This window comes from Rhinolophus sinicus, linkage group LG04, assembly GCF_036562045.2.
Source record: "Rhinolophus sinicus isolate RSC01 linkage group LG04, ASM3656204v1, whole genome shotgun sequence".
Lineage (NCBI taxonomy): Eukaryota > Metazoa > Chordata > Mammalia > Chiroptera > Rhinolophidae > Rhinolophus > Rhinolophus sinicus.
In genome coordinates, this window is record NC_133754.1 from 55,361,963 (window position 1) to 55,386,561 (window position 24,599).

At 40.5% G+C, this 24,599-nt stretch overlaps 2 protein-coding genes across 4 annotated transcripts in view; one reads left to right on the plus strand and one right to left on the minus strand.

Moving 5' to 3' along the window:
* Positions 1–608, minus strand: part of DCUN1D2 (defective in cullin neddylation 1 domain containing 2) — a 29,528-nt gene extending 28,920 nt beyond the window's left edge. The window contains exon 1 of one of the 2 annotated variants that reach the window (XM_019746573.2): positions 432–608. In XM_019746573.2, the coding sequence (XP_019602132.1) occupies positions 432–434 (3 nt within the window). In that variant the 5' untranslated portion in view covers positions 435–608. The remainder of the gene's footprint in view (positions 1–431) is intronic. The other variant, XM_019746574.2, reaches the window with a different exon arrangement.
* A 178-nt stretch (positions 609–786) lies between these two features.
* The window catches only part of TMCO3 (transmembrane and coiled-coil domains 3), a 50,883-nt gene continuing 27,070 nt past the window's right edge, over positions 787–24,599 (plus strand). Inside the window, exons 1-8 of one of the 2 annotated variants that reach the window (XM_074329562.1) lie at positions 787–989; positions 2,435–2,530; positions 7,001–7,524; positions 11,430–11,609; positions 13,340–13,531; positions 14,987–15,115; positions 17,578–17,670; positions 23,714–23,900. In XM_074329562.1, the coding sequence (XP_074185663.1) occupies positions 7,081–7,524; positions 11,430–11,609; positions 13,340–13,531; positions 14,987–15,115; positions 17,578–17,670; positions 23,714–23,900 (1,225 nt within the window). In that variant the 5' untranslated portion in view covers positions 787–989; positions 2,435–2,530; positions 7,001–7,080. The remainder of the gene's footprint in view (positions 990–2,434; positions 2,531–7,000; positions 7,525–11,429; positions 11,610–13,339; positions 13,532–14,986; positions 15,116–17,577; positions 17,671–23,713; positions 23,901–24,599) is intronic. The other variant, XM_074329561.1, reaches the window with a different exon arrangement.

The following is a 24,599-nucleotide window of genomic DNA, read 5'->3' on the forward strand; positions in this document are numbered from 1 at the left end:
CTGAACTCCACGTTCCAGCCACACTGAATTACTGGCAACGCTCACCAGCGCTACCTCGTCCTGCTCGTCTCTGACAGGATGCCGCAGCTACCGGAAACGTCCCTCCCTCCGCGTTCACCTGGCTGCTCGTGCTTCGCGGGAGCACTGTTCGGAGTCCCCCCGCTCGTCCTGCGCCTCCATCCCGTCACAGCTTAAGGCTGCACTGAGGTCACCAGTCCGATCTCGCCCTGGGTCGTGCAGGTTCCCACCTGCGTGCCTCCCCACCACCAGCGGCGCCCACCGCGAAGGAGGGCGGACCGCGACTTCACCGCTCCGGTGACCTTCGCGCCCGGCGCTCCCGGCTACGGTCCCGGACCCCTGACCCCGGAGCTCCCCCAGCCCCGGGTATGCAGATGGGGCCGGATGGAAGGCGACACCAACGGGCCACCTACCATTCTCCCCGGCGCTCCCCAGCTTCTCGCCGGCCCAGCCGTCTGCGCAGGAGCCCAAGCCGCCTCCCGCCCCAGTCAGCCGCTCGGTCCTCGTCCTCGGCGTTGGCTCGCGGGACACCCGCGCGGGGAGGGGCTCAGGGGAGGTGGCGACAGTTCCTGCCGATCGAACTCCAACTCCCGGCGTGCACCGATTCGCCCGGGAGCCGACGGGACCCAGGCCCCGCCCTTCCTCAACTCAGACTTGCACAGGCCACCCGGGGACGGGCAGTTCTCAGGCCCGCCCCCTCCTACAAATCCCGACAAGCACCGCGCGACCCGGGGGCCGACGGAACCCACGTCCCACCCTCTTAAAGGAGCCGCGTTTCCCTATTACAGATAGCGTCCGGGACAGTGGTAGGGTCGCTTCGGCCCCTCCCGGTGTCTGACCACGTCCCTGTCCTGGCCCCAGGGACAGCCTCGCTGCCTGCGTAGGGATGCAAGGAGGCGCATTCCTGTGCGCCCCTCGCCTCCTGGCACCGAAGAGCCGGGCCCAGTACGCGCAGCGGCCAGAACGTTCAGGTGAGCGCTGCGCGCGGTACGGACGAGAGGCGTGGAGCCTCAGGTCCTGCCAGGAGTTCGGGCCCTCGGGGCTCCTTCCCAGGGCTCTCCCCTTCCCGGGGCTTCCTTCTGGATGGGGTCTCCCCCTCCTGGGGGTATCTCCCCTTCCCCTTGGTCGCCCTTCCCCCGGGTCTCCCCTTCTCTCCTCTCCAAGGGTCTGTTTCTCAGACCCGGGCTCTTCAGCTACCTGAGCACCGCTCTCCATCTCTCCGCCTGCGCATCTGGCACTGCGGTGTGTGAGGATGATTGTTCACCCACCCTCAAAACCTCTAGTAAAGACAGATGGACCTGTTAGTGGACCCCAGGATTGTGTTCAGGAGCGTGTGTGTGATGGGGCAGTGGTGGGGGGTGCGGTCTTTATTGGTAAAGCTGGGGAAGCCGCCCAAGTCAGCGGTTAAACAGCCGGGTGGGTTTACGGACCCTCCCCCCACACACACCAGGGCTGCATTCTAACTTAGGTGTGAACTTCTTGTTGCTGTAGCCAGTCCAATAAACAGGGCCACACAGAAAACCTAACGCCTTCTGCCGTCTGGCTGTTCTGGGCCAGCTCCCAGGAAAGACAGGGGAGACCTTGAGGGCTGGATTACAGCGGCCAGCTCATCCACCCGCACCGTGGACCGGGAGGTTCCAAGGGTGGATCCCTTCCTTCTCCCCCAAAAGGACTCTGCAATTCCCTTCCTAGTCCCCCACGTCGCTTTCCTGGTCCTAAAGAAAGAACTGCTGGTCGCAGACCTGAAACCTTCTTCGTAGGCCCTGTGTCTCAGTTCTTTTTGGATCTCACCTGCTAACACCTGAGTAAATACGGTTATTTTAATTAAACACACTTTGTAACACTGTTAAGCTCACATAGTATTAGACTGTATAATCTAGTCTAAGGTAGCTCAGCCTTTCATATTTATACATTTTTCAGATTATTCTTTGGATCAGAGCATCTTACTGGTTCATCAAGTTTTTAAAAAGTAGTGTCTCAATGATGGATGACTTAATGGAATATTTGTTTTTTGTAGTTTAACTATTAAATGCTTTAAAGATTTTTAATATCCATAAGAATTTTCTTTCTTTCTCTTTCCTTCCTCTCTCCCTTTTTCAACTCATTTCTAATTCTTTTACTAATTGTAATTACAGGATTATAAGTGCTTTATCTTTTAAGAAATATAGTTTATATCATTCAATTTGTTAAAGTTTAAAGTATGCTTTTTAAGTTACATCCTCCACAAATTATATTGAGATGTAGATTATTTGTGTTGGCGAGTTTTCTCGCTTCCTAAGACATTTGCCACAAGTCTTCCTTTGTTATGTGTTCAGTTCCTGTTTCATGCTGAATCTAGACGTATTGGTAGTATTACAAAGAAATTCTAATCTTAAACCATTTACTACAAATAATCTTCATATTTTCCCTTTTTCAGAGAACGCTGAGCAACTAGTACTGGACTGGTTAACCCTATGCGTGCCACACTTACTGCTTGCTCCCAGTTTCCTGTCCGCAGCCCAGGCCTGACCAGGTCAGTACCCTCCACACTAGGGGCCTGGGTTGGTCCAAGGATAGGCCTGGCCCCCCTGGTGGGCTGGCCTGAGAGCTGTGGGGAGTAGAGTCGGAGCCAGCCCAGGTGGCGTCTGCTGCACTAGTGTGGTGGGTAATCTAGATTCTTTCTCAGCAATTTGATCTGGTAAATCTGAGTCGGTGGGTCTGGAAGGTCCGAGGAAGAGAGACATTGGAGGGACCTGTGGCTGCACATGAGCAGGAGGCTGGGTAGGTTTTCATATTTTAGCCCATTATATAAAATTGGAAAACAGAAGAGCTGTTTCTCCCTCAGTCTTCCCTCTTCGGTTGGCTTCCTCTCCCCTTTCCCTGAAGGGACTGTATAACCACAGGGCTCTGGGCTTTGTAGGTCCTAACAGATGTCTGAGGAGATAGTCTCCTCATGTACCCTGTGGCCATATTACTCAGTTAGAGGTATAAGGGAGAAATCTAACTTTGGTGACTTTGCTCTGAAAAAGCTTGAACTTAGACTATATTACTGTGCTTTGCTTTTGAGCTTTTTACCCAATAAATGATATGTGACATTTCTGAATTACTAAAAATTCTCAATGGAATAAGAGTAATTGGTTTTTATGTAAAATGACAGTGAGTTAAAAGTATTTGAAGTTCTTGGTTGTTGTTTTTTTCTGAGTAGGCTTAATGGTGAACCCATTTGCCTTTTTATTCTAAATCATTGAAGACATTTATTAAAAATATTTTTCTTCTTAAATCATCTCATCAATTTAAAGTAAGTTTTGGGGTTCTTGTTCTGCATTTATTAAAACAAGCAAAACCTATTAGAAATTTGGAAACTTTGGGGAGACACGTTTTAATTAATGTTGGACTATGTATAAATAGAAACTTTGGGGGAGAGGTTGTACTCAAAGTATTGATTTTGGTATTGCTCTAAATGAGAAGTAACCTTGGGTTTTACTATAGCTGAGGCATCCTGAAATACTTTGGCTCTGCTTTAGGGCATTTCCTAGTTTAAATATAAAAGAATGTCATGGGAATGGTTTCCTTGCTCTGTAATGTAAATGGTGATTGTTACACATAATAAGGGCTAAGTGGGAAATATATAGATTATATAAAATTATATAGAATTTTAGAAACTTTATTTTGAGTTGATTATAGATTCACATACAGTTATAAGAAATAATATAGAGAAATCCTGTAGACATCTAGTTTTCCCCAATGGTAAGTCCTTGCAAAACTATAGGATAAGCTGGAGATTACGTTGATAAAATCCACCCACCTTATACCGATCACACCAGTTTTACATGTATTTATGTGTGTGTCTAGATTTGTGCAGTTCTGTCACACGTGTAGATTTGTATGGCCACCACCACTGTCAAGACACAGAACATTTCTGCCCCACAGGGACACTTCTGCCTTGTTATAGTCACAGCCACTTCTGCTCCCTTCCTTGACCCGTGACAAGCACTGTCCTCCAACTCTACAGTTTGTTTTTTCAAGAATGTGTGTAAATGGATTTGTACAGTGTGTGTGATAGGCTCTCCTCACTCAGCCTTGAGATCTACCCAGGTTGTATGTATCAGTAGTTTAAGACAGAAATTTTAAGAATTCATTATAAAAACACAGAAAATCCAAAGTGTCTTTGTTTATAATGAAATAATAATAGCAGAATAACACTGAAGCTAAAAATGTTTACTATTTACTCAGGAAAAGCATGCTACAAATTCAGTAGTTCATAGGATTTGGTTGCCAAGTTTGAAAGGAAAATGAAGTGAGTTTATGAAAAAGGGATGATTCTGATTTTAAGTGTCTATAAATAATTTCAGTTTCATGTTGATGACATGAACTTGTTTCAGTGGAAATATTAGTTTGACTACAACTACAATTCTCAAAGATCTCTCATAAAAAATTAATAACTCCCTTGGGTATTACCGTGTTTCCCCGAAAATAAGACCTAAGCAGACCATCAACTCTAATGCGTCTTTTGGAGCAGAAATTAATATAAGACCTGGTATTATATTATATTATGTTATATTAGACCCGGTCTTATAGTAAAATAAGACCTGATCTTATATTATTTTTTGCTCCAAAAGACGCATTAGAGTTGATGGTCCGGCTAGGTCTTATTTTCGGGGGAATACGGTATGGGGTAGAGGGATAACTGTTTCATTTCAGGAACTTGTTTGAGGAAGGAACCAGAAATGAATGGAGAGGTGTTATTCAAACACAACCTGTGCAGCAGGTTATTTTTTTGAACTTTGAAATCCATAAAAGAATCACTTGGGGAGCATTTGAGATCTTGCTTCCTGGCTTGTCATCAGTTTGGCTCCAACAAACGCCTATAAAAATTCAAAAAAAGAGAAAAGAATCACTTTTGGGGGAAAATGGGAAGCATTAAGGAAGCATCTGTAATTTCTGTCTTGGTTCTGAAATATACTGAAAGTGTGCACTTCTGAAGTAGTGGCTGAATTCTTTCTCTCCTTTGGAACAAAGAAGCTTAGCAATTAAATGAGTCATTAAAATAACAGACCAACTGTATTGCTAGGTATTACTATGGTTAATCGTCTATTTATTTTTAAGGTGGGAACATTTACTTAAAGTTGTATTAAATCTGTAACAAACAGCAAGTTCTCATTTATCCTACCCTGTTAGGAAGTGACCTGTTCTAGGTAAGTGAATTTTCTGTAACATTAGGAGCCGAAGTATCTAAAGGTGTATTGAAATTGAACAGTTCCCTAACTTTTTAACCATATTATAGTCTTTCCTTGGTGACTTTTGATTGTCATTCTGAACTTCCGGTGGCTCTCCTGGCCTCCAGTAGTGGTATTTTCTGGATCTGTTGAAGTGCGTAGAACGAGCCCCCCTCACTGGGTCACCTGAGCGGCTAGTGCTAGTCTTAGTTCTGTGTTTCTTTTCCCTAAACTCTGTTTTGTCTCCACTTTCTATTGGCTGTCATTGCTTGGTTTGGTCAGAATTCTTTCTCTAGAAATACCACACTTTATTTTTGCTGCATTTAATCTTCTTTGCCTGGAAAACCAGATTAAACTGGTTAGATTACCAGTGAAATCAAAGTAGCGATATATATTTTAGTCAACCTCCCCAGCTAGAGGAAATACTGGTATGATTGACAGTTGAGTAGGAATTCTTGATCCATTGGCTTACCTGCTGCTAATTAAGAATAATTAGATGGTGTATATGACTATTTTGTTTCCTTAAAACTGTAAGTCCTGTGTAAATTGTAGGTATTTGTTGTGTTTTCTTTATTGGCCTAACTACTTGTGCCCAGTGAGCTCCTAGTTGCCAGGTTCAGTGAATATTTTATAGGATGTATCCTACTGGCCTCTCTTGGATTTGTTACATCTTTTTTCTTTGGTCTCTATTTTACTACCTTCTGAGGTGGTTCTTTCTTAGTGACCACACTGACACAGCTGCCACCTGCTCCTTCATAAAGCTGTCCTCTGGGGGACACAGCCCTGACCTCTGCTTGTCATAATCTGGACACCACAGCTGCAGCTCCCACGCTGCCTGCACTGAAACTTTCAATTCATCGTGCCCAGGGTCCTGTCTGCCTCACTTGTCAGGATGAATTCATACCTGTTGCTTGAGGTCTTCCTAAAGAGAGAAGGAGATGGAGCCTGAATTTGGATGATTGAAAATGAATGCTTTATAAAGCCCTAGAGATTCAGATGTGGTTCTGGTTTGAGATTTCTCCCCCCGTCCTTGATACCTTGTTAGCACTTTATTGTAGACTGACTTTGGAAATTTGGCAAAGTTTCAAATGATTTTGGAAAGCCAACAATATGGCAAAGCAAGGTAATAGTAGCTCAAAAGATTTCGTTTCTGGGATGATACGGAGCATGTTTCCTCCAGGTGTTCACAGATCTGTGAATTTTCTGGCCTTGGATAGATGGACCCTCTTAAGTAGAATTGGTTTTTGACTTTTGCACATGGTAGATATAGGAGATATACTGTGTTTCCCTGAAAAGAAGACCTACCCTGAAAATAAGCCCCGGTTAAGATCGTTAGCCAGACGGACGCATTTAGTACATTATGACGATGTTCCAGAAAAAGATGACATGACTGTATTGAATACATGTAGATTGTTGTATGTGAAAAAAGTAAGATATCCGCTGAAAGTATGCCCTAATGCATCTTTTGGAGCAAAAATTAATATAAGACCCGGTCTTATTTTCGGGGAAACACGGTATTAGGCTAAGTTTTTCTTAAAAATACTGCCTTTACATTCAGATGAAACCTTTCATCTCTATTCTTTACCAGGCACCATACTTTAACATTCAGTATTTGATTTTAATCTAGGTGCAATAAATAGTTCAGATGTTAATATTAACCTAGGAAAAATAACATTTTCTTCAGAATAGCCATAGTGTTCTGGATGTAATTATGTAATACTTTAACTCTGATCTCAATAATAATGAATCATCATTCAAATATATGTGACAATAAGTCCCTTTTTCAGCTAAAAATGTGTATCTAAAATGCAAGCTCAGCTTAGCAGAAATCTTTGGACTGCCTTGCCCTGTTCTCTGAAGTTGGATCATGAAGGTATTGGAAAAAAATTACTTCTGGATGTTGCTTCCATTACTTCATTTGATCACGAATGCTGCGGAACATGAAGAGGTAGCGAAACATGCCATCAAGTTACACCGAGGCAAAGGGGCAGCTATCACGCAGAGGAAGCAGTGGGTCCTCGATGGTTGCAGAAAGCTCTCCGGGCTTCTTCGCCAAAAGACGGTGGTTCTTAACAAACTGAAAAATGCAATCAGAGCCGTGGAAAAAGATGTTGGCCTGTCGGATGAAGAGAAACTGTTTCAGGTGCACACATTTGAAATTTTCCAAAAGGAGCTGAATGAAAGTGAAAATTCAGTCTTTCAGGCGATCTATGGACTGCAGAGAGCCCTACAGGGAGATTACAAGGATGTGGTGAACATGAAGGAGAGCAGCAGGCAGCGCCTGGAGGCCCTGAGAGAGGCCGCCATAAAGGTTAGTCCTCTCACACCCCTTTACCACACTCTGAGCGGGGAAGTAGCGGGAGAGGGAAAGTGCGGATGGTGCGGATACTTCAGCACGTGTGGTCTGCTGGGGCATCTGTTCATAGTCAAACAGAGAAAATCTCTCCTGTAGAAGAATCTTCCTTTTGCGTTATATCTTAGCATAGTTACATTTTATCACTTCTAGAAGGAGTCATTCTCAAATGCTTTTCTTTATTGTGAAATCCCCTGGTGATTAAAATAGTTACTGAACTTTTCCCAATAAACTGATGTGGAAATCAATATATTTGTAACTGCAACCAACATTTTGAGTTTCTGACAAGAATCCCTTTTTGTGTGAAGGTTGACTTTCTTCAACATCCATATAGTGAAAACAAAAATATAAAATCAGTTTTAAACAAATGTATTCATTTGAAATAAGGATTTTGATGAAGAATACTTTTAAAATGAAAAGAAACCATTACTGTATCAGATGTGATACTGTATAATTTTTAAAAGCTATTATTATGTGCCAGGCATTTTAAATACATATCGTTCCCTCTTCATAGAAAGGCTATGGTATTGATATATAGTTTAAAAAATAGAAAAGATATTGACTTATAAAACTTTCTTTACCAAAGTATGGTATTTGGGATACCATATACAGCCATGTGACACATAATGACGTTTCAATCAATGACGGATTGAATATATGATGCTGGTCCTATAAGATTATAATGGAGCTGAAAAATTCCTATTGCCTAGCGATGTCATAGCTGTCGCCATATCCTAGTACAACGCATTACTCACGTGTTTGTGGTATCACAGATGTCAATAAACCTACTGCACTGCCAGTCGTATAAAAGTATAGCACATACAGTTATAGTAGTAGCTATACCATCTAGGTTTGTGTAAGTACAATATATGATATTCACACCACGACAAAGTCTCCTAACAATGCATCTCTCAGAATGTATCTCCAGCATTAAGCAGCTCATGACTGTACGGTAATAGGGTAAATGGCTAAGTCAGGGTTTTCATCCACCTTGATTCAGTCATCTTGTCTATTTTGTGTGTTATTGTGTATTAGAAACAGACCGTGATGCTCTCCTCTGAGGTGTGACTGCCTTAGCAGATCCTTTGGACAGCTGAGACATTAAAACTCCTTGGTTTTAAAGAGGGCTGCACTAGTCCCCATATATCCATGATTTTGCTTTCTACCGTTTTAGTTATCCTGGTCAACTGAGGTCTAAAAATATTAAACAGAAAATTCCAGAAATAAACAATCACAAATTTTAAATTGCACACTGTTCCGAATACTGTGATGAAATATGGCACCATCCTACTCCATCTCACCTGGAACGTGAATCATTCCTTTGTCCGTAGTATCCATGCTGTATATGCTCCCTGTCCGTTAGTCACTTAGCTGTCTCTTATCAGATTGATTGTCTCTGCATAGCAGTGCTTATGTTCAAGTAGCCCTTACTTTACTTAATAATGGCCCCAAGGCACAAGAGTGGTGATGCTGACAGTTTGGATGTGCCAAACAGAAGCCATACAGTGCTTCCTTTAAGTGAAAAGGTATGTGTATATGGGAAAAAATATAGTATATATAAGGTTTGGTATAATCTGCGGTTTCATGCATCCATTGGGGGTCTTGGAACATATCCCCCACAGATAAGGGGGGATTACTGTACTTAGTGATGTCAATTAAGGTAGTTCTACTATAAAATAGAGAATAATGTCACTCAGTTGAGTGACATTGAACCAAATATGCATGCTTTCAATAACTTGAATAAACAGCATTCTCCTTACACTGGTTCTTGCCTCATACTTCTGAGTTGGTCCAGGTATTGTTAACCCACAGCTGTGTGTTAGGGGTGTTGTGATGATGTGGAGATCCATAAAATAGTCATGCTTGCCCCCGAGACTGTCCTGTCACTTCTCTGTCCCAGCTATGCCCACCCCTTTAATTGTGAATAAATATTTTAATAATATGTGTATTGATTTGATTAAGATAGCTTGAGTTTAAATATTGTATAAAATGCGTGAATCCTATTATCAGCAATATCCATCAGTTTTCCAAGTAATTAATGCTGTTAGATTCTTCTGGAAGAATTTCCCCTTTGTAACTTGGAATTTTACTATGTGTATCCTGATTAGAAATTTATAGCTAAATAATGAACTATCACGGCTGTTTTTAAAGTACAACTATACCTCCATACATACCTAGTAGGCACGATGCCTGAACATAATCAGTGTTCAGTGAGTGATTTTTGTACGAATAGATGACCTTCAGAATTTATATACAATAGTACATACATTTGTTGATGTACAGTCATGTGTTGCTTAATTCCAGGGATACGTTCTGAGAAATGCATCATTACGTGATTTGTCCATCATTGTGCGAACATCTTAGACTTACACAAACCTCGATGGTGCAGCCTCCTGCGCACCTAGGCTACATGGCATAGCTTATTGCTCCTACACTGCAGACCTGTACCGCATTTTACTGTCCTGAATACTGCAGGCAGCTGTCACACAATGGTAAGGATTTGTTTATGTAAACACAGAAATATGGTATAAAAGATAAAAAGTGGTACACCTGTATAGGACACTTCCCATGAATGGAGTTTGCATGACTGGAAGTTGCTCTACGAGAGTCAGGGCATGAGTGGGGAGTGGATGTGAAGGCCAGGACATGATGTCCACGACGGCAGACTTCTAAACACTGTCCCACAAGCCCTCCCCCATTCCTTCCCACACGGTCAGAAATAGAACATGGAAGCTGTCAGTGCTGCTCCATGGACAGGGATGTGGGCTGGATTGATTGGAAATATCGAGGAGAAACTGGATGCGTACGTCATAGGTCACCGTAATAGTGACTGTCTGGAGGGAACGAAAGGCGGCTTGAGGATCAGTAAGAAGAACAAATGAAGACGGAGCGATAAAGGAACATAAAGGACTGTCATGGCAATGTGGCTTTGGCTATTATATGTTGAAGCAGTGGTCAGATTAAGGAACTTTAATCTGTGGTATTCATTTAAAAAAAGAGGGTGTTTAACAGGGAGAGGATATAGAACTGAGGACACAATATATTGACTTTGGAAATTTGTTTTTGGTTCCACTGATCCTGTCTGACACACAGAACTCTCTCTGGCATTAAATTGATAAAAGAAAGAAAACTTATCTATACTTTATATCATCACAACCTGAAAATATTTCCAAAGTACAGGGGCAGGCTGGCTCCATACCACCACAGAAAGCTGTTACTTAAATGGCAGTATCATTTAATACCTGTTAAGGTAGGTCCTGTGGATTTGTGTCTTTGTGCAGGATCTTAGGTCCTCAACAAAGAATTTACAGCAGTTGCGCTCTGAAGACCATCATGCTGGACCTGGGAGGGCTGCAGCGCCCTCTGATTGGGCACTAGCATAGGTTCATCTGTGCTGAAGTGGGTCAGTACAGATAGGCATGTAATCTGTGCACGCAAATTTGAGGTGGTGAGTCAGAGGGAATCTATTGCCAAGCCCCACAGATGTTATTGCTCCCATCATAAAGAAAACAAATTCTTCTGAACCACATATACTTCCATTTCTTACAGGAAATTCAGCTCCATTATAATCTTAATGGGACCACCATCGTATATGTGGTTCATCATTGATCGAAATGTTATACAGCGTATGACTATATGTGTAAAAATAGCTTCCTCTAAACATTTGCTAAGCTCAGTTATATTTGATAATCTAGGACTCTTGACCTTCCCTAACTGACTAGAGCTAGAATTATACATTTATGAACAAGAGTATTGACAGAGTGTGTTGGTTGGTGTGGTCAGGCCCCATACATGAATAGAAGTCATATCCTGGTTTATTTCTTAATAAACCCCACTGTTCGTTTTTTTTAACAAATGAATAGGAAGAGACAGAATATGTGGAACTTCTGGCAGCAGAAAAACATCAAGTTGAAGCCCTTAAAAATATGCAACATCAAAACAAAAGTTTATCCATGCTTGATGAAATTCTTGAAGATGTCAGAAAGGCAGCTGATCGTTTAGAGGAGGAAATAGAAGAACACGCTTTTGATGACAATAAATCGGTAAGTAGCATTCCAGAACAATTTTCCCTTCACCTGCTGAGCTACTTACTGAAAGGATGTGTTGTTGAAATTGTTTGCATGTGTATTTTTGTAGATTGAAAACAAAGACAAAACCAAACATTTCTGTGTCATAAAAATAATTGGGTTTGGTCTTGCAAAAGTACACTGGTTATCCTTTATTTTCTCCTCATGTTTTGTCAGCTCCCCATCACTGGCTCATCTTTGTTTCCCAGTTGTCCCCTCAGCTGCATTAGAACTCCTGTTTCAAGAAAGCTTGCCCTGAGCAGTGGGATTTCAATGCTGATCTACCAGGGGAGCAATGAGTTACTTATAGGAAACGAGCTCCATATCTGAAGCAGGATTTCAGACTGTTCACTTATTGTAATGTGTTTAGGATTCTTTGGGGAAAAATGAGATTAATGCTGAAAATTGTGTCTTGGAATGGACTCAGAAAAGGGTTAGGTGATAAAAACAAATTAGAACAAGTTCAGAGAAGAAAGAAGGAAGAATAAAAATTGAGAGAAAGGAATGGTGTGTTTTTAAAGCTTTCTAATTATGGAATGGAGGAGAACTCATAAGTATTTTAAGGGCTATGAATTTTTGAAAGTTTGCCCTTGAAAGTGAGACATGTGTCCCCTTTATTCACTGCTCCCTGAACATTTCTGTACTCCAAGGGCATCAGGTACCCTACCAAGCAGTTCTCCAGTTCTCTGTGACACTAGCGGGTGTCCTACAATTCAGTTTGGTTGTGAATCTACCTACCTGGGGTTAGTGCAGACCCTATAGCTAAGGGCTCAGTCCAAGACTGTCACGTCCATTTCAGACACCAGTCCCAAGTCCCAGGTTGTCACCTTGGAGGATCCCACAACCCTCTCCTTGGGATCCGAAATTTGCTAGAGCAGGTCACAGAACTCAGGAAAGCAGTTTACTTACTTGATTACCAGTTTATTATTATAAAGGATACAGTTCAGGAAGAGCCAGATGGAAGAGGTGCATGGGGCAAGGTATGAGGAAAAGATGTGGAGCTCCCGCCACCCTCCCAGCCACACACCTCCATGTGTTTAGCAAGTAGAAGCTCTCTGAACCCCATACTTGAAAGATTTTTATGTAGGCTTGTGATTAACCTGATCTCCAGCCCCCTTCCCCTCCTGGAGGTCTGGGGAGGGCCGAAAGGTCAACCTTCTCATCACATGGTTAGTTCCTCTGATAACTAGTCCAGGCCTGTGGTTATCAAAGGCTTTCCAAAAATCACCTCTGATATAAAGTCAGGTGAGGTTGCTAGGAGCTTGTTATTAATAACAAGACACTCCTTTCGCCTCTATCATTTTAGAGCTATTTCAGGAACCAAGGACAAAAGACCAAATAGAACAAAAGATGTTCCCATCGCTCGTTATCACTTAGGAAATTACATAGGTTTTGGGAGCTGTGAGCCAGGAAAGGGGATGAAGACCAAATATATATTTCTTATTACAAATCACAATGTCATACCCTGAATCAGGTAAAGTAGGTATTTGGAAATAATAGAAATCCTAAACACTTCCATCCTTAAATCACTTTTTTAATTGAAAAATTTTTCCTAATTCATGCTAATGAACACTTACTGATCTTTTGTCACACTTGACAGAATACTAAAAAAGTAATTCATTTTTCTATATAGAATTTACTCTCTAAAAATTGAACTTGAAAGCATTTCATTGGTTTTAATTGTACAATATTGGTTATTCTTATAGGTCAAAGGGGTCAATTTTGAGGCAGTTCTGAGGGTGGAGGAAGAAGAGGCCAATTCCAAACAGAATCTCACAAAACGGGAAGTGGAGGATGACTTAGGTCTCAGCATGCTGATTGACTCTCAGAACAACCAGTATATTTTGACCAAGCCCAGAGACTCAACAATCCCACGTGCAGATCACCACTTCATAAAGGTAGTTTGTCTGTCTGCTTGCTCGCCTCTCAAAATCATTTGCTGGGCTTAATTCCCACTAACTTCCCACCTCATCTCCTGGTATACATGTCAAGGAAGACTGAGCTTTCTTTCTGAACATTATATTAGGGGGCACAACCTTCCTCCTAACAGAGAGATCCTACTAGCATTTCCTAGGTTTCCTGTGATTTGAAACATTTTCTCTCAATTTTTTTCCCATAAGAATAACGTATTTTAATGTTTAAATGAAAATTAATTTTGCTTTTGAGAGTTTGGAAGACTTAGATGGGATTAAAATTTCAGCTATCTAGTAACTATTTTCACTAAAATAGAGCATTCTTCAGAGGCAGAGAAGTTTTGGCTAAGGTATCCCACATGGCATTATTTAGACGTGGAGTGCGGTGTGAGAACTGTCTCCCCCCGCGGTGACTGGCATTCTGGCCTGGGTTAGCGGCAGATGTGTGACCTCCAAGGAAACCAGTCTAGTACGAGGATGTAATTATTTAAAGACTTGAAATCGATGGTGTTAAGCTTCAGAATCACTGGATTTGGATGGAAATGAGAAATATGAGGAATAGGGTTCAGCCTGCTCAGGGAAGGCTGGCAGGCTCCAGATAAATTGTCAGATCTTGAAAACTCTGGCCCTGAGATTTACACAGGAACAGATAGCCAGACAAAGAACCTCGTCTTAGAGATGGTGCCAACACAGACAGGCTGGGAGGAAGCTAAATGATCCCCACGGGCTACTGTGGGGGGCATATCCCTTTATCAATAGACTCGAATCGATAGATAAAACTCAGCACCTGTATTGGCCTTCCTCCGTTGGGGCTGGAACCGCAACCAGGAGGAGCTGAGTCTGCAAAACAGACTAGTGCCCTCTGGGAACAGGCGGGGTCTCCACTGTAAAGTTACCCTTTTTTCCCTTTATAATTAATACATACTTTCTGGGGAAACATTTTAAGACTATGTGAAATCTCACTTCTCATCAAACTTTACCAGTAGTTTTAGCACCTACTGATGATTTTTGCCTGAATCTATTATCAGTGTGATGTTTATATTGACTTTGTGGTAGGAAAACCAATGGTGAAGGTATGTGCGTTATGCTAGGAAACCAGCTCTGAAGGTTTCCCAGACCAGAAGGCTAAATGGAGTCCTAGTGCTCCGAATTTTTAGAATACTATTATGGGGCTTAAGCAAAACAGATGTATTTTGCTGTAATTGCTAAACCATCAGGAGCTAACCTCATCTACTCCTAGAATACAACATTCTGAGTGTTTTCCACTCCTCTGTGGTACACCGTGGTAGTAAAATTATCTCTCTTAGTTTCATCTGCCCTTTATTCTCATTTAGAGAAGTCTTCATACTGTCCCATCCTTCTTTTGCCATCAACCAACCCTTTTCTTACCAACTATTGTCTTGAATTTTTGTGTTTCTTACTTGTTTATTCTTATACTAGGACATTGTTACTATAGGAATGGTGTCCTTACCTTGTGGATGGCTGTGCACGACGATAGGATTGCCTACAATGTTTGGCTATATTATTTGTGGTGTACTTCTGGGACCTTCAGGCCTAAATAGTATTAAGGTAAGAACAAAATGGAACTGTTTTAGTATCTGTTTAACAGACAACAAAAGAAACATTCATGAAGACTGAATAAAGTTTTGATCTTGAAATAATGAAGATAGCAGTTTCTTATAATCCATATCAAAGAAGATGCCCTTTATCATAGGAAATCGCTAAACCATAAGAAAGTCATTTTGTTCATTAATGAATGAGTGACTTGACTAGAGAAAATAACCCTGTTCATATCTTTAAATTAGATAATTTTAAAGATTCCATTTTCAGTAATATGATGGACTGGATTATTCAGAGACTGAGAGCAACTAAAATTGCTAGATTAAGTGTATTTTTTAAAAAATTCTTAATGCATTGAAAAACTGATAAAGTAGTGAGGAATTATCAAGCCTAAATATAGGGTATTATGAAGACCCCGAGGAACAATGTGGTACTGATGCTGCTTTTGCTGGAGGCCATTTGCCCAGCAAATTTAAGTGAGCTTCATCTAATGTTGACAGCACTTTCTGACAATAAGGAAGGGCTCCCAGGCTTTTGTGCGCTTTAGAATTTGTCATTTAAATACATTCAATTTGACAAAATAGAAAGAGAATGCCAAGAATAGGTATCATGAGCCCACACAGAAGGAGCAATATAGGATGGCCGAAAATAAACGACAGAATTCTCAAAACCTCACTGATGCTTCCCAGTTAGGTAGAACAGAAGGTGAATGGGCGAAAGGTGTGGAATGCTCCACTGGTAGTGAATAACGTGTCATTCCCTTACTGCTGATTAATATACCTTGCACCAGGTAGAGGACCTCTGTGGTTTTCCTAGACTGGCCAATAGCAGAAGAGGGTGGTGAAGAAATTGTCACACCAAACTAATTTTAACAATAGGTGAGATTAGCCAGGTGAGAAGTTATACTCAGCTGCTCCAGGCTAAAAGCCTGGAAACTTAGTGGTAGAATAGATAACCAAGGAGGAAGGTGCCCTGGTGGGCTGGCCTCAACTTGTCAGGGTGGCCTTTGGGAAGAATGGTTTTAATTTAATTTTTTGAATAAGTAATTTTCCATTATTGAAAATAATGTAAAAAGCTGTAGGTGAAAAATGTCTTGCAGTCCGTGTCCCATCCTCCCTTTTCAGAGTATTTGCAAACAATAGCAAATACAAACATGTTCTCCTTTTCCTTGTTTACTTAGCAGCAAAGATAGCTTATAAACAAAGAATTAAGGCTAAATAACTAGGTAATAGATATAACTTGATACTATAAATATTATAATTCTTAATAAATCAGCCACGCCATGGAAAAATAATATAATTACGGTAGGCGACGATAAAAATGCAACAACATACTAGCCAAAAGTGGGGGGTGGATAATGGAGGAAGTGTAAGTATACCAAAATGTTTATCTTTTCCTCGTAGGAAGTTGATAGGCTTTTATTTATTAAATTGAGAAGTGTAGGTTTAAGTATGTTACTTTGAAGTCATAGGTTACAGCCTGATTTTCAAAAGGGAAGAAAAATGAAAGAAAAAATAAAAGGAGCAGTAAGGAAGCATAAAAATGAGAAGACATAACGTAAAAGAAGTAAGAGCAAGTATCTATTGTAATAATAAATGTCAGTGGAATAAACTTTCCTGTTAAAAGATGCAGGTTTCCAGATGGTGTCAGGAAAAAAAAAGTACAGTAAACAAGATTAAGTAAAAATAAAGCAATCAAGAAAGGTTGAAAGTGAAAGGAGGACAGTTGCCAATAAGGGGGCAGGATTCATAATGATAATAGCTGGCAAACTGAGTGTGGGTGTGCAGGGGTTAGGATAGCACACATGAGCCTGTGCTTTATTTTCTAATGTTCAAGGAACATTGAAAACAACGTAACAGTTTGTAGCAACAATGAAAACCTCAAATGTAAGTAACATAAATAGTACCAAATATAATAGTATAAATAACATTCTCTATTATAGTGTGATAACATTAAAAATAAATAGCAAATGAAGAACCAAAACAAATACAGAACATAAGAATACTGTATATCTAAACCTGGGATATGACCAAATGTGGTTGTCGGGAGATAATTCATTCACTTAGTCATGTTCAAGCCCAATGAGAGTAAAACACTCTAAATTAGTTAAGCATCAAACTCGGGTTTAATGCCTCCCTGTCACATAAAGAAAGCTAAAGAAAGGAACTGCTGAAGATAACAGTGGCAATTTTAATGAACTTAAAAACAGGTGAATGCATGAGTTTGTTCTTAGAAAACTGTTCCTCCAGGTAATCAAGAAAAAAAAAAAAAAAGCATTATAATCAGGAAGTCCAAATTATCTCAGATATAGAGGAAATTCAAAGAATTAATTGTTTCAAAAATATACTGTGCTTTGGCGGGGGGTGGGGGGAGATAGTTCCACTGAGCTCGTTAGTACAAGATTGTTCTGTTAAGCATACTTAATATGTTAAATATATTAAATTGTATGGTTTTAAAATTGTGTTTTTCAGTCTATTGTACAAGTGGAGACATTAGGAGAATTTGGTGTGTTCTTTACTCTTTTTCTTGTTGGCTTAGAATTTTCCCCAGAAAAGCTGAGAAAGGTAAGGACCTCATCAATCTGTGTTGTTACCCACAACTGAACATAAATGATTTTGGTTTATTTTCTTTTAACATTTGGTCATGACTTGGCTATCAAATTAAATATTTTTAGGATACAATATGATGTTTTAGTTTGATATTATTTATTGAAATATAAATTCTACAGATAAAAAATGTTTGAAAAGGTGAAAATTCAATGAATAAATGGAAAATTACAAAAAAGGTCTGAGAAGTAATATGTTTGAATTTTAATACATGGGTCCCTCCACGAAGGTTTAAAACAGAGGCTGAACTATCATAGGGATTGGATATTCAGTGTATTACCCTAGAAAAAATTACTAATTCTAATTTCTAAATAAGTCGTATATTTTGATTTTATTGTTCTATCACTGTTAAATGCAAATATTTGAAAGATTAATATTGCAATAGGACCAAATGTTTGAATAAATGTTAAAATAATGGCAGCAACAGTTGCCTTCTAAATTTATTTGCTTTTAGAATTATTACTTTGAATGCTGAAGTATTCCAGCATGGAAATAAGAGTTAAGTTGTAACAAATACATCACAGAAGACGAAAATAGCTGATTTACAAGCTAATGGGGAGGATAAGGGAATAAAAGGACACTACTGGTTACAAAAAAATATATAAATTAAAATGAAGTATCATTTTGCTTACCGGTATTAACTAGAATACTAATCTCAAGTGAGCAAAAGGTTTTTAAATGGCTGTGAGGAGTAATAAAATAGGTATTCTTGAACCAGGCTAATGAAAGTTACATCTAGTGCACCCTTTTTGGAGAGCAGTCTAGCAATTTGACTTAAGAGCCTTAAACAATAGTTCTACTCCTTGGTCTCTATCCAAAAGAAACAATCAAATATAAGGTTTTTTTTAATTAACCCACAAAAGGTAGTCAGCTCTTCATTGTAGAACTTTATAAGCGATTAGAAGAAACCTGAGTATCTAACGGTTAAACTATGACATAGCTACTTGATAGAATATTTTGTGGCCATTAAAAATATTACAAGAATGTGTAATAAAAAAATGTTAAAATTATAAACTTAAAAAGAAAAAAATGAGTATATGGCATGAACATGGCAATCCAAAAGGATCCCAAATGACTAGGAAAAAGCAACAGGAAATAGTGTACCAAACAACTGGATGGCTTCTCTTTTTCCTTCTCCACATTTTGCAAATTTTCTATAATAACCAACATATACTTTCTATAATAAGGAAAAATAAATTTTTCATTTAAAGTCTTGTGTTTGCTTTCAAGAAGTAACTACTCTAGTTTTGCTGACCTCTTTTCCTATTTGTCTCCTTGGTTCATCATGTTATTCTTTGACCTTTGTTTCTTTTGACCTCATTTTTTTTTAAATTAAAGTTTATTGGGGTGACAATTGTTAGTAAAGTTACATAGATTTCAGGTATACAGTTCTGCCATTTGCGGCAACATGGGTGGATCTTGAGATTATTATGCTAAGCTCCATTTGTCCATCTACTGATTACTCTCACTCCCTTTTAAATACCTCCCAAGATATGCCATCTCATAAAGCATTCTGAATTACTTTAGTGTTTTCTCCAGGTACCTTTGTATCTTTTTACATGCTTCTGACAAGAGAACCTCCATATATTAATTTCCAAATTCAAAGTCTAAAGAAAATTGGCTACTTTCCTGGGTCCTAAAGAAAAGTGGCTGCGTTCTTCCTGTTAATTCTGTTGGGGTGTGTTGGGTGGGACAGAAGAAAACCAGCTTGGATGGTGAGGACCTCCAAAGTCTCCAAAGGAGCTGAGAGGCCGAGCAGGAACATAATCTTGGGACCCATAAAGGTATAGGGCTCCAATTCGTAGCACAGCATAGTCTCATCTGGATCTTCTCATGTGTTTAGTTTAGAGAAGTTCACAGCGAACAGGGATGGCTCCCTTGTGTTTAGAGCAAAGAGGGGTAGAGTTCTGGTTCTCCATCACTAGCATCGCCATCTCAACGGGGTGCCTCACACCAGTGAGGCATTTGTAAGATTAAAGTTTCTTCTGGCTCTAAGTTTTCACAATTTATGTATTTCTCCACTACAACATTCAGTGTTAAACAGGAAAGTAATGTTACAACATACTGTTAACATAATTTTATTTTTATTTTTCAATTGCAGTTGACATTCAATATTATTGTATATTAGTTTCAGGTGTACAGCATAGTGGTTAGACATTTATGTAATTTCCAAAGTGATCCCCCAATTAGTCTAGCTCCCACCTGGCACCGTATATAGCTATTACAGTATTATTGACTCCACTCCCTATGCTGTACTTTACATCCCCACGACTATTTTGTAACTATCAATTTGTGCTTCTTAATCTCTTCACCTTTTCACTCGGCCCCCCAACTGTTCTCCCATCTGACAACCATTAGTTTGTTCTCTGTATCTGTGAGTCCGTTTCTGTTTTGTTTGTTCGTTTATTTTGTCCTTTAGATTCCACATGTAAATGAGATCATATGGTATTTGTCTTTCTCTGTCTGACTTATTTCACTTAGCATAATAAGTCTACCCATGTCGCAAATGGTAAGATTTCATTATTTTTTATGGCCAAGTAATATTCCATTACATTAATGTACCACGTCTTCTTTATCCAGTTGTCTATTGATAGACACTTAGGTTGCTTTCATATCTTGGCCATTGTAGATAATGCTGCCATGAACATAGGGGTGCACATATCTTTTCAAATTAGTGTTTTGGATTTCTTTGGATAAATACCCACAAGTGGAATTGCTGGGTCATAAGGTAGTTCTATTTTTAATTTTTTGAGGAACCTCCATAGTGTTTTCCATAGTGGCTGCAGCAGTTTGCAATCCCTCCTACAGTGCATGAGGGTTCCCTTTTCTCCACATCCTCACCAGCACTTGTTTGTTGATTTATTGATGACAGCCATTCTGACTGGTGTGAGATGGTATCTCATTGTGGTTTTACTTTGCATTTCTCTGATGGTTAGTGATGCTGAGCATCATAATTTTCAATATAAAAGCTGCATATCTTCCTCAGTATGACGATGCTGACAGTATGTTGGGGGTTTTACACACTCAGTCATTTTAGTTTGCACTTGGTGATACAGCTCAGGGAGGGCTCAGGAAGGAAGATTTGTGTTATGTGAGTTAGCTCAGTAAATGTGACGTGGTGTGATAAGTGGAAAGGGCACCAATTAAGTGAGTGAGCTGGGCAGGTAATGTCAGTGCAGCCCTGATGTGGATCCGCAGGCAGCCTTGTGTGCTGCCCCCCTGTGGTGGCTCTGAAATTGGACGCGTACCCAGAGAGCATCCTATCTCTTTCTAGGCCCATGGGCTTGGATGGCAAAAGGTTTATATCTACCTAATAAAAGCTACATTATTAAGTAATACGTTTTTCTTTTTCTATTTCTCAGGTATAAGTAACTGATAAAGCTTTAGAGCACCTGAAGTAACTAGTGTAATGTTCTGAGTTGATAGGCCTCCTGCTGTGTGGGTTACCCACGTGTCCCACCCATCATGGTGGAAAATTATTTGATAGGGTTTTTGAAATATTGATAATTGCCAGAAGGCCCCTCTTAGGTCTTATGTGAAATCTCCTAAAGGTCTGATTAGAAACTATTCAAAACATCAGTCTAGAAACTACTTCCTTGATGCTAAAGAAAGTTGGTCTTTCTCTTCTGCCCACTGGTCTCATTGATTGTCTAAATCAGTTATTCGTAAGTCGTCATCTACTGTCTTATTTCATTCTTCTAGCTCCACTTAAACTGAACTCTAAGTTTTATGTCATAATAGTTCAGTTTCTGTCTCTCCCTAAATAGATTATAAAATCATTGGAGGCAAGAGTTCTTTTTTCTTACTTTTGCTCCTTATTTGTTCTCTCAACACATACTTGTTGAGGATAAAGTTCCAGACGCTCTGGTACTTCTGATTGTAAGGTGATGTACACAGTCAACACGGTCCTTGTCCTTTTGAGGCTTATATTTGGGGATTTTATACAGACGTATGGGAGTGGTAGACAGACGTCCTAGGAAAAGAAAGAGGAAATTAGAACTCAAGAGTATGTGAGGCCATCCATGCACCTGGGAATGTGGTCCAGGCGCCCAGGGAGTGGGGCCTTGGCTCAGCGGATTCCCCATCAGAGTTTCTCAGACGCCGATGTGTAAGGAGTCCCCTGGGGCTCCTGCTGAACCAAAGGTGCTGATAGGGGCAGCCTGAGGGCCTGCATTTCTGTGAGTGCAGGTGGTGCAGGTGCTCCGGTCCAGGGTCCCACGAAGCTTCTAACGAACGCTCCCTCAGGATCTTTTCTGGACTCATTTCCCACTGTTGTTTCCTCCACACTTTGCTTCTTGCGCTAAATGGATTCTGGCCGTCCTGACCAAGGTGTAGCAAGACACTAGATAATAAAGTCAAAAGTTTGCTCTGGTAATGACCTCAGAAATCATTTAGTGTCACCTTTCTCTACAGATGTGGAAACTAAAGTGGAGAGATTGTTACCTACGCAAGGTGCACAGCCAGTTAGTGACAGGTTGAAGCCTAAACTCCAGATGTCCTTTGCAGATAGGAATACCCTGAGGGTGAACACTATTTACAGGAAGGACTACCTAAAAGCTGTGAACCCTAAAATCTAATGGGCCCAACCTTCTCAGAAGGTGCAGCTGGCTGTATGGGTCCACTCTAGTCATTCACCACTCCTTGGTTGAAATATACAGGAAGAAGAGGCGTTACTAGAAAGGGATTAGCTTATGATGCTATCATCACTGCCAAACACAGGAAGTAGAGAACATGAAATTTGAACTTTTGAGGAAGAGCCTCTGGGAGCTAACCTTCTCCCCCCTTTGGGAAGGAGAGAGTGGGGCCTACGTTGGCCAGAGTCACGTGGCAGAAGACAGATTTGGCTCTGCATTGAAGGCCGAGCACTCAGTTCAGTTACCTGTGTTGTCTTCTGCATTTGGGGCTTTACAGGGTTGGGAGGCCCCTGGAATTCATTTCCTGAAGTTTCCGTGGTAGACAAGCAGGCTGGCAGGCGGTCACAGCCGTGCGGAGGACAGGGTGTGTGTGTGCTTGTTCAGCCACAGTAGGAAATCAATGCCCAGCTGAGCTGATTCCCAAAGAAAATGTCATGATTTTGCAGGATATATTGGTTTTTACCAAGAACCAGAGCAGGGGAGGGGAAAGCTCACACCATCCAGAACACCCGAAAGTGAGTAAATGAGTTGAGACGCAGATGAGGCTGTCCAGCTTGTAGGGCCTCTGAACGTTTGTGTTTGACGTTACCGTCCTACAGTTGTGATGAGCCATGCATCTGCCACGAGCTCTTTCAGTAGACGGCCTGGATGGGGGAATCGGTTTTGACTGGGAGGGTGAAATAAGGAGAAGAAAATGAACAAGTGCTTTAAAGTAGGATAGGGTGAATTTCTGGTTAATTTCTTTTGTTACTATGTAATACTCATATTTGTATAAATATCAGATTTTATTATGTTGTCTCTTCAACTAGATTGAAAATCCCAGAAGGTTAAAACCAAACCTGATTTCTTCACATTTTCCATCATGTCTAGCGCAGTGCTAAGTGCCAGGACAGGCCTAGTCAATATTTGTTTGATTATTGAGCCATGCTATCTGGATTTATGTCCTGACATTGACTTCTATGGGACTCTGGGCAAGTCACCTAATCTGGGCTTTGGTGTTTTCTTCTAGAAATGGGAGAGAGAGTGTTAATCTACCTCCAAGATGTGTTCTGAGGATTAAATCATATACATACAGATTCGTGTACACAGAGAGACATGTGTGTTTAGTCCCTACAAGAATACCTAGAACTCAGAAAGCCTTATGTTAGTGTTTGCTGTTTTTATTGTGTTAAGATTACGACTTTGGATGTTGTGCTGCTGTGTCCACTGCAGAGTTGCTTCCTGAATATACACAATCTGTTGTGCACGTTCCTGAAAGATTCAGGCCTGCTCCATTACTGGACAGTGTATGTGTGTGTGCTCTGTATGATGCTAGTCACGGGATGGCTTATTGTCACTAAAATGTGTGTAAATATGTTCTCTTTAAGGTGTGGAAGATATCCTTACAAGGACCATGTTATATGACACTATTAATGATTGCATTTGGCTTATTGTGGGGACACCTTTTACAGATCAGACCCACCCAGAGTGTCTTTATTTCTACTTGCTTGTCCTTATCAAGCACACCTTTAGTGTCCAGATTCCTCGTGGGCAGTGCCCGGGGTGAGAAAGAAGGTAGGTGATGACGTGTTCTAAGTATGTGTTGAAGTGTTACATATTTAATTGATTGAATTCACTCAGAAGGCCTGTTAGAAAAAATTGCAGCTCTTCCTCCCACCCTGGGGTTTTCCTAACAATTATGAGTACTTCTGCTCATGTTCCCTTAAGAACTGATGTTCCTATAAATTCAGCTTCTCCAAACTTCCACTTGATTAAGAAAAATGCCTTTTACATGCTCATAAATTTAGGACAGTTGGAGGACCAGGTTTAAAAAGAAACGAGGCTGCATTAAAAAAGTACACATGGGACTGGTGGATTTAAGACATTAATGTGTTGCACCAAACCTGAAACTACACAATGTATTGTGTATATTCCTGAAAGATTCAGGCCTGCGCCATCGCTGGAGCCAATTCTGCCCACCTCCAGAATTCTAGTTATGTAAGATAATTCAGTGTATTTATTGCCTACTGTCAACTGATTGTTACATGCAGACTTAAATGTGCACTGTTTCACTACTTTAATTCTGGCAAGTATTGGGAATTGACATAGTTTTGATACCTTTTACTATAAAATATATGAGGAACTTTGTTAATTAAAGGTATCTGCACCTCATACTTTGGCATTGGTTTCATCTGTGTGTGAAACACTGCCATTTCTAAATCATTATCATGTACCGTGAAATCAGACTTGATCAGAAGCTAGGAATGAACGTTC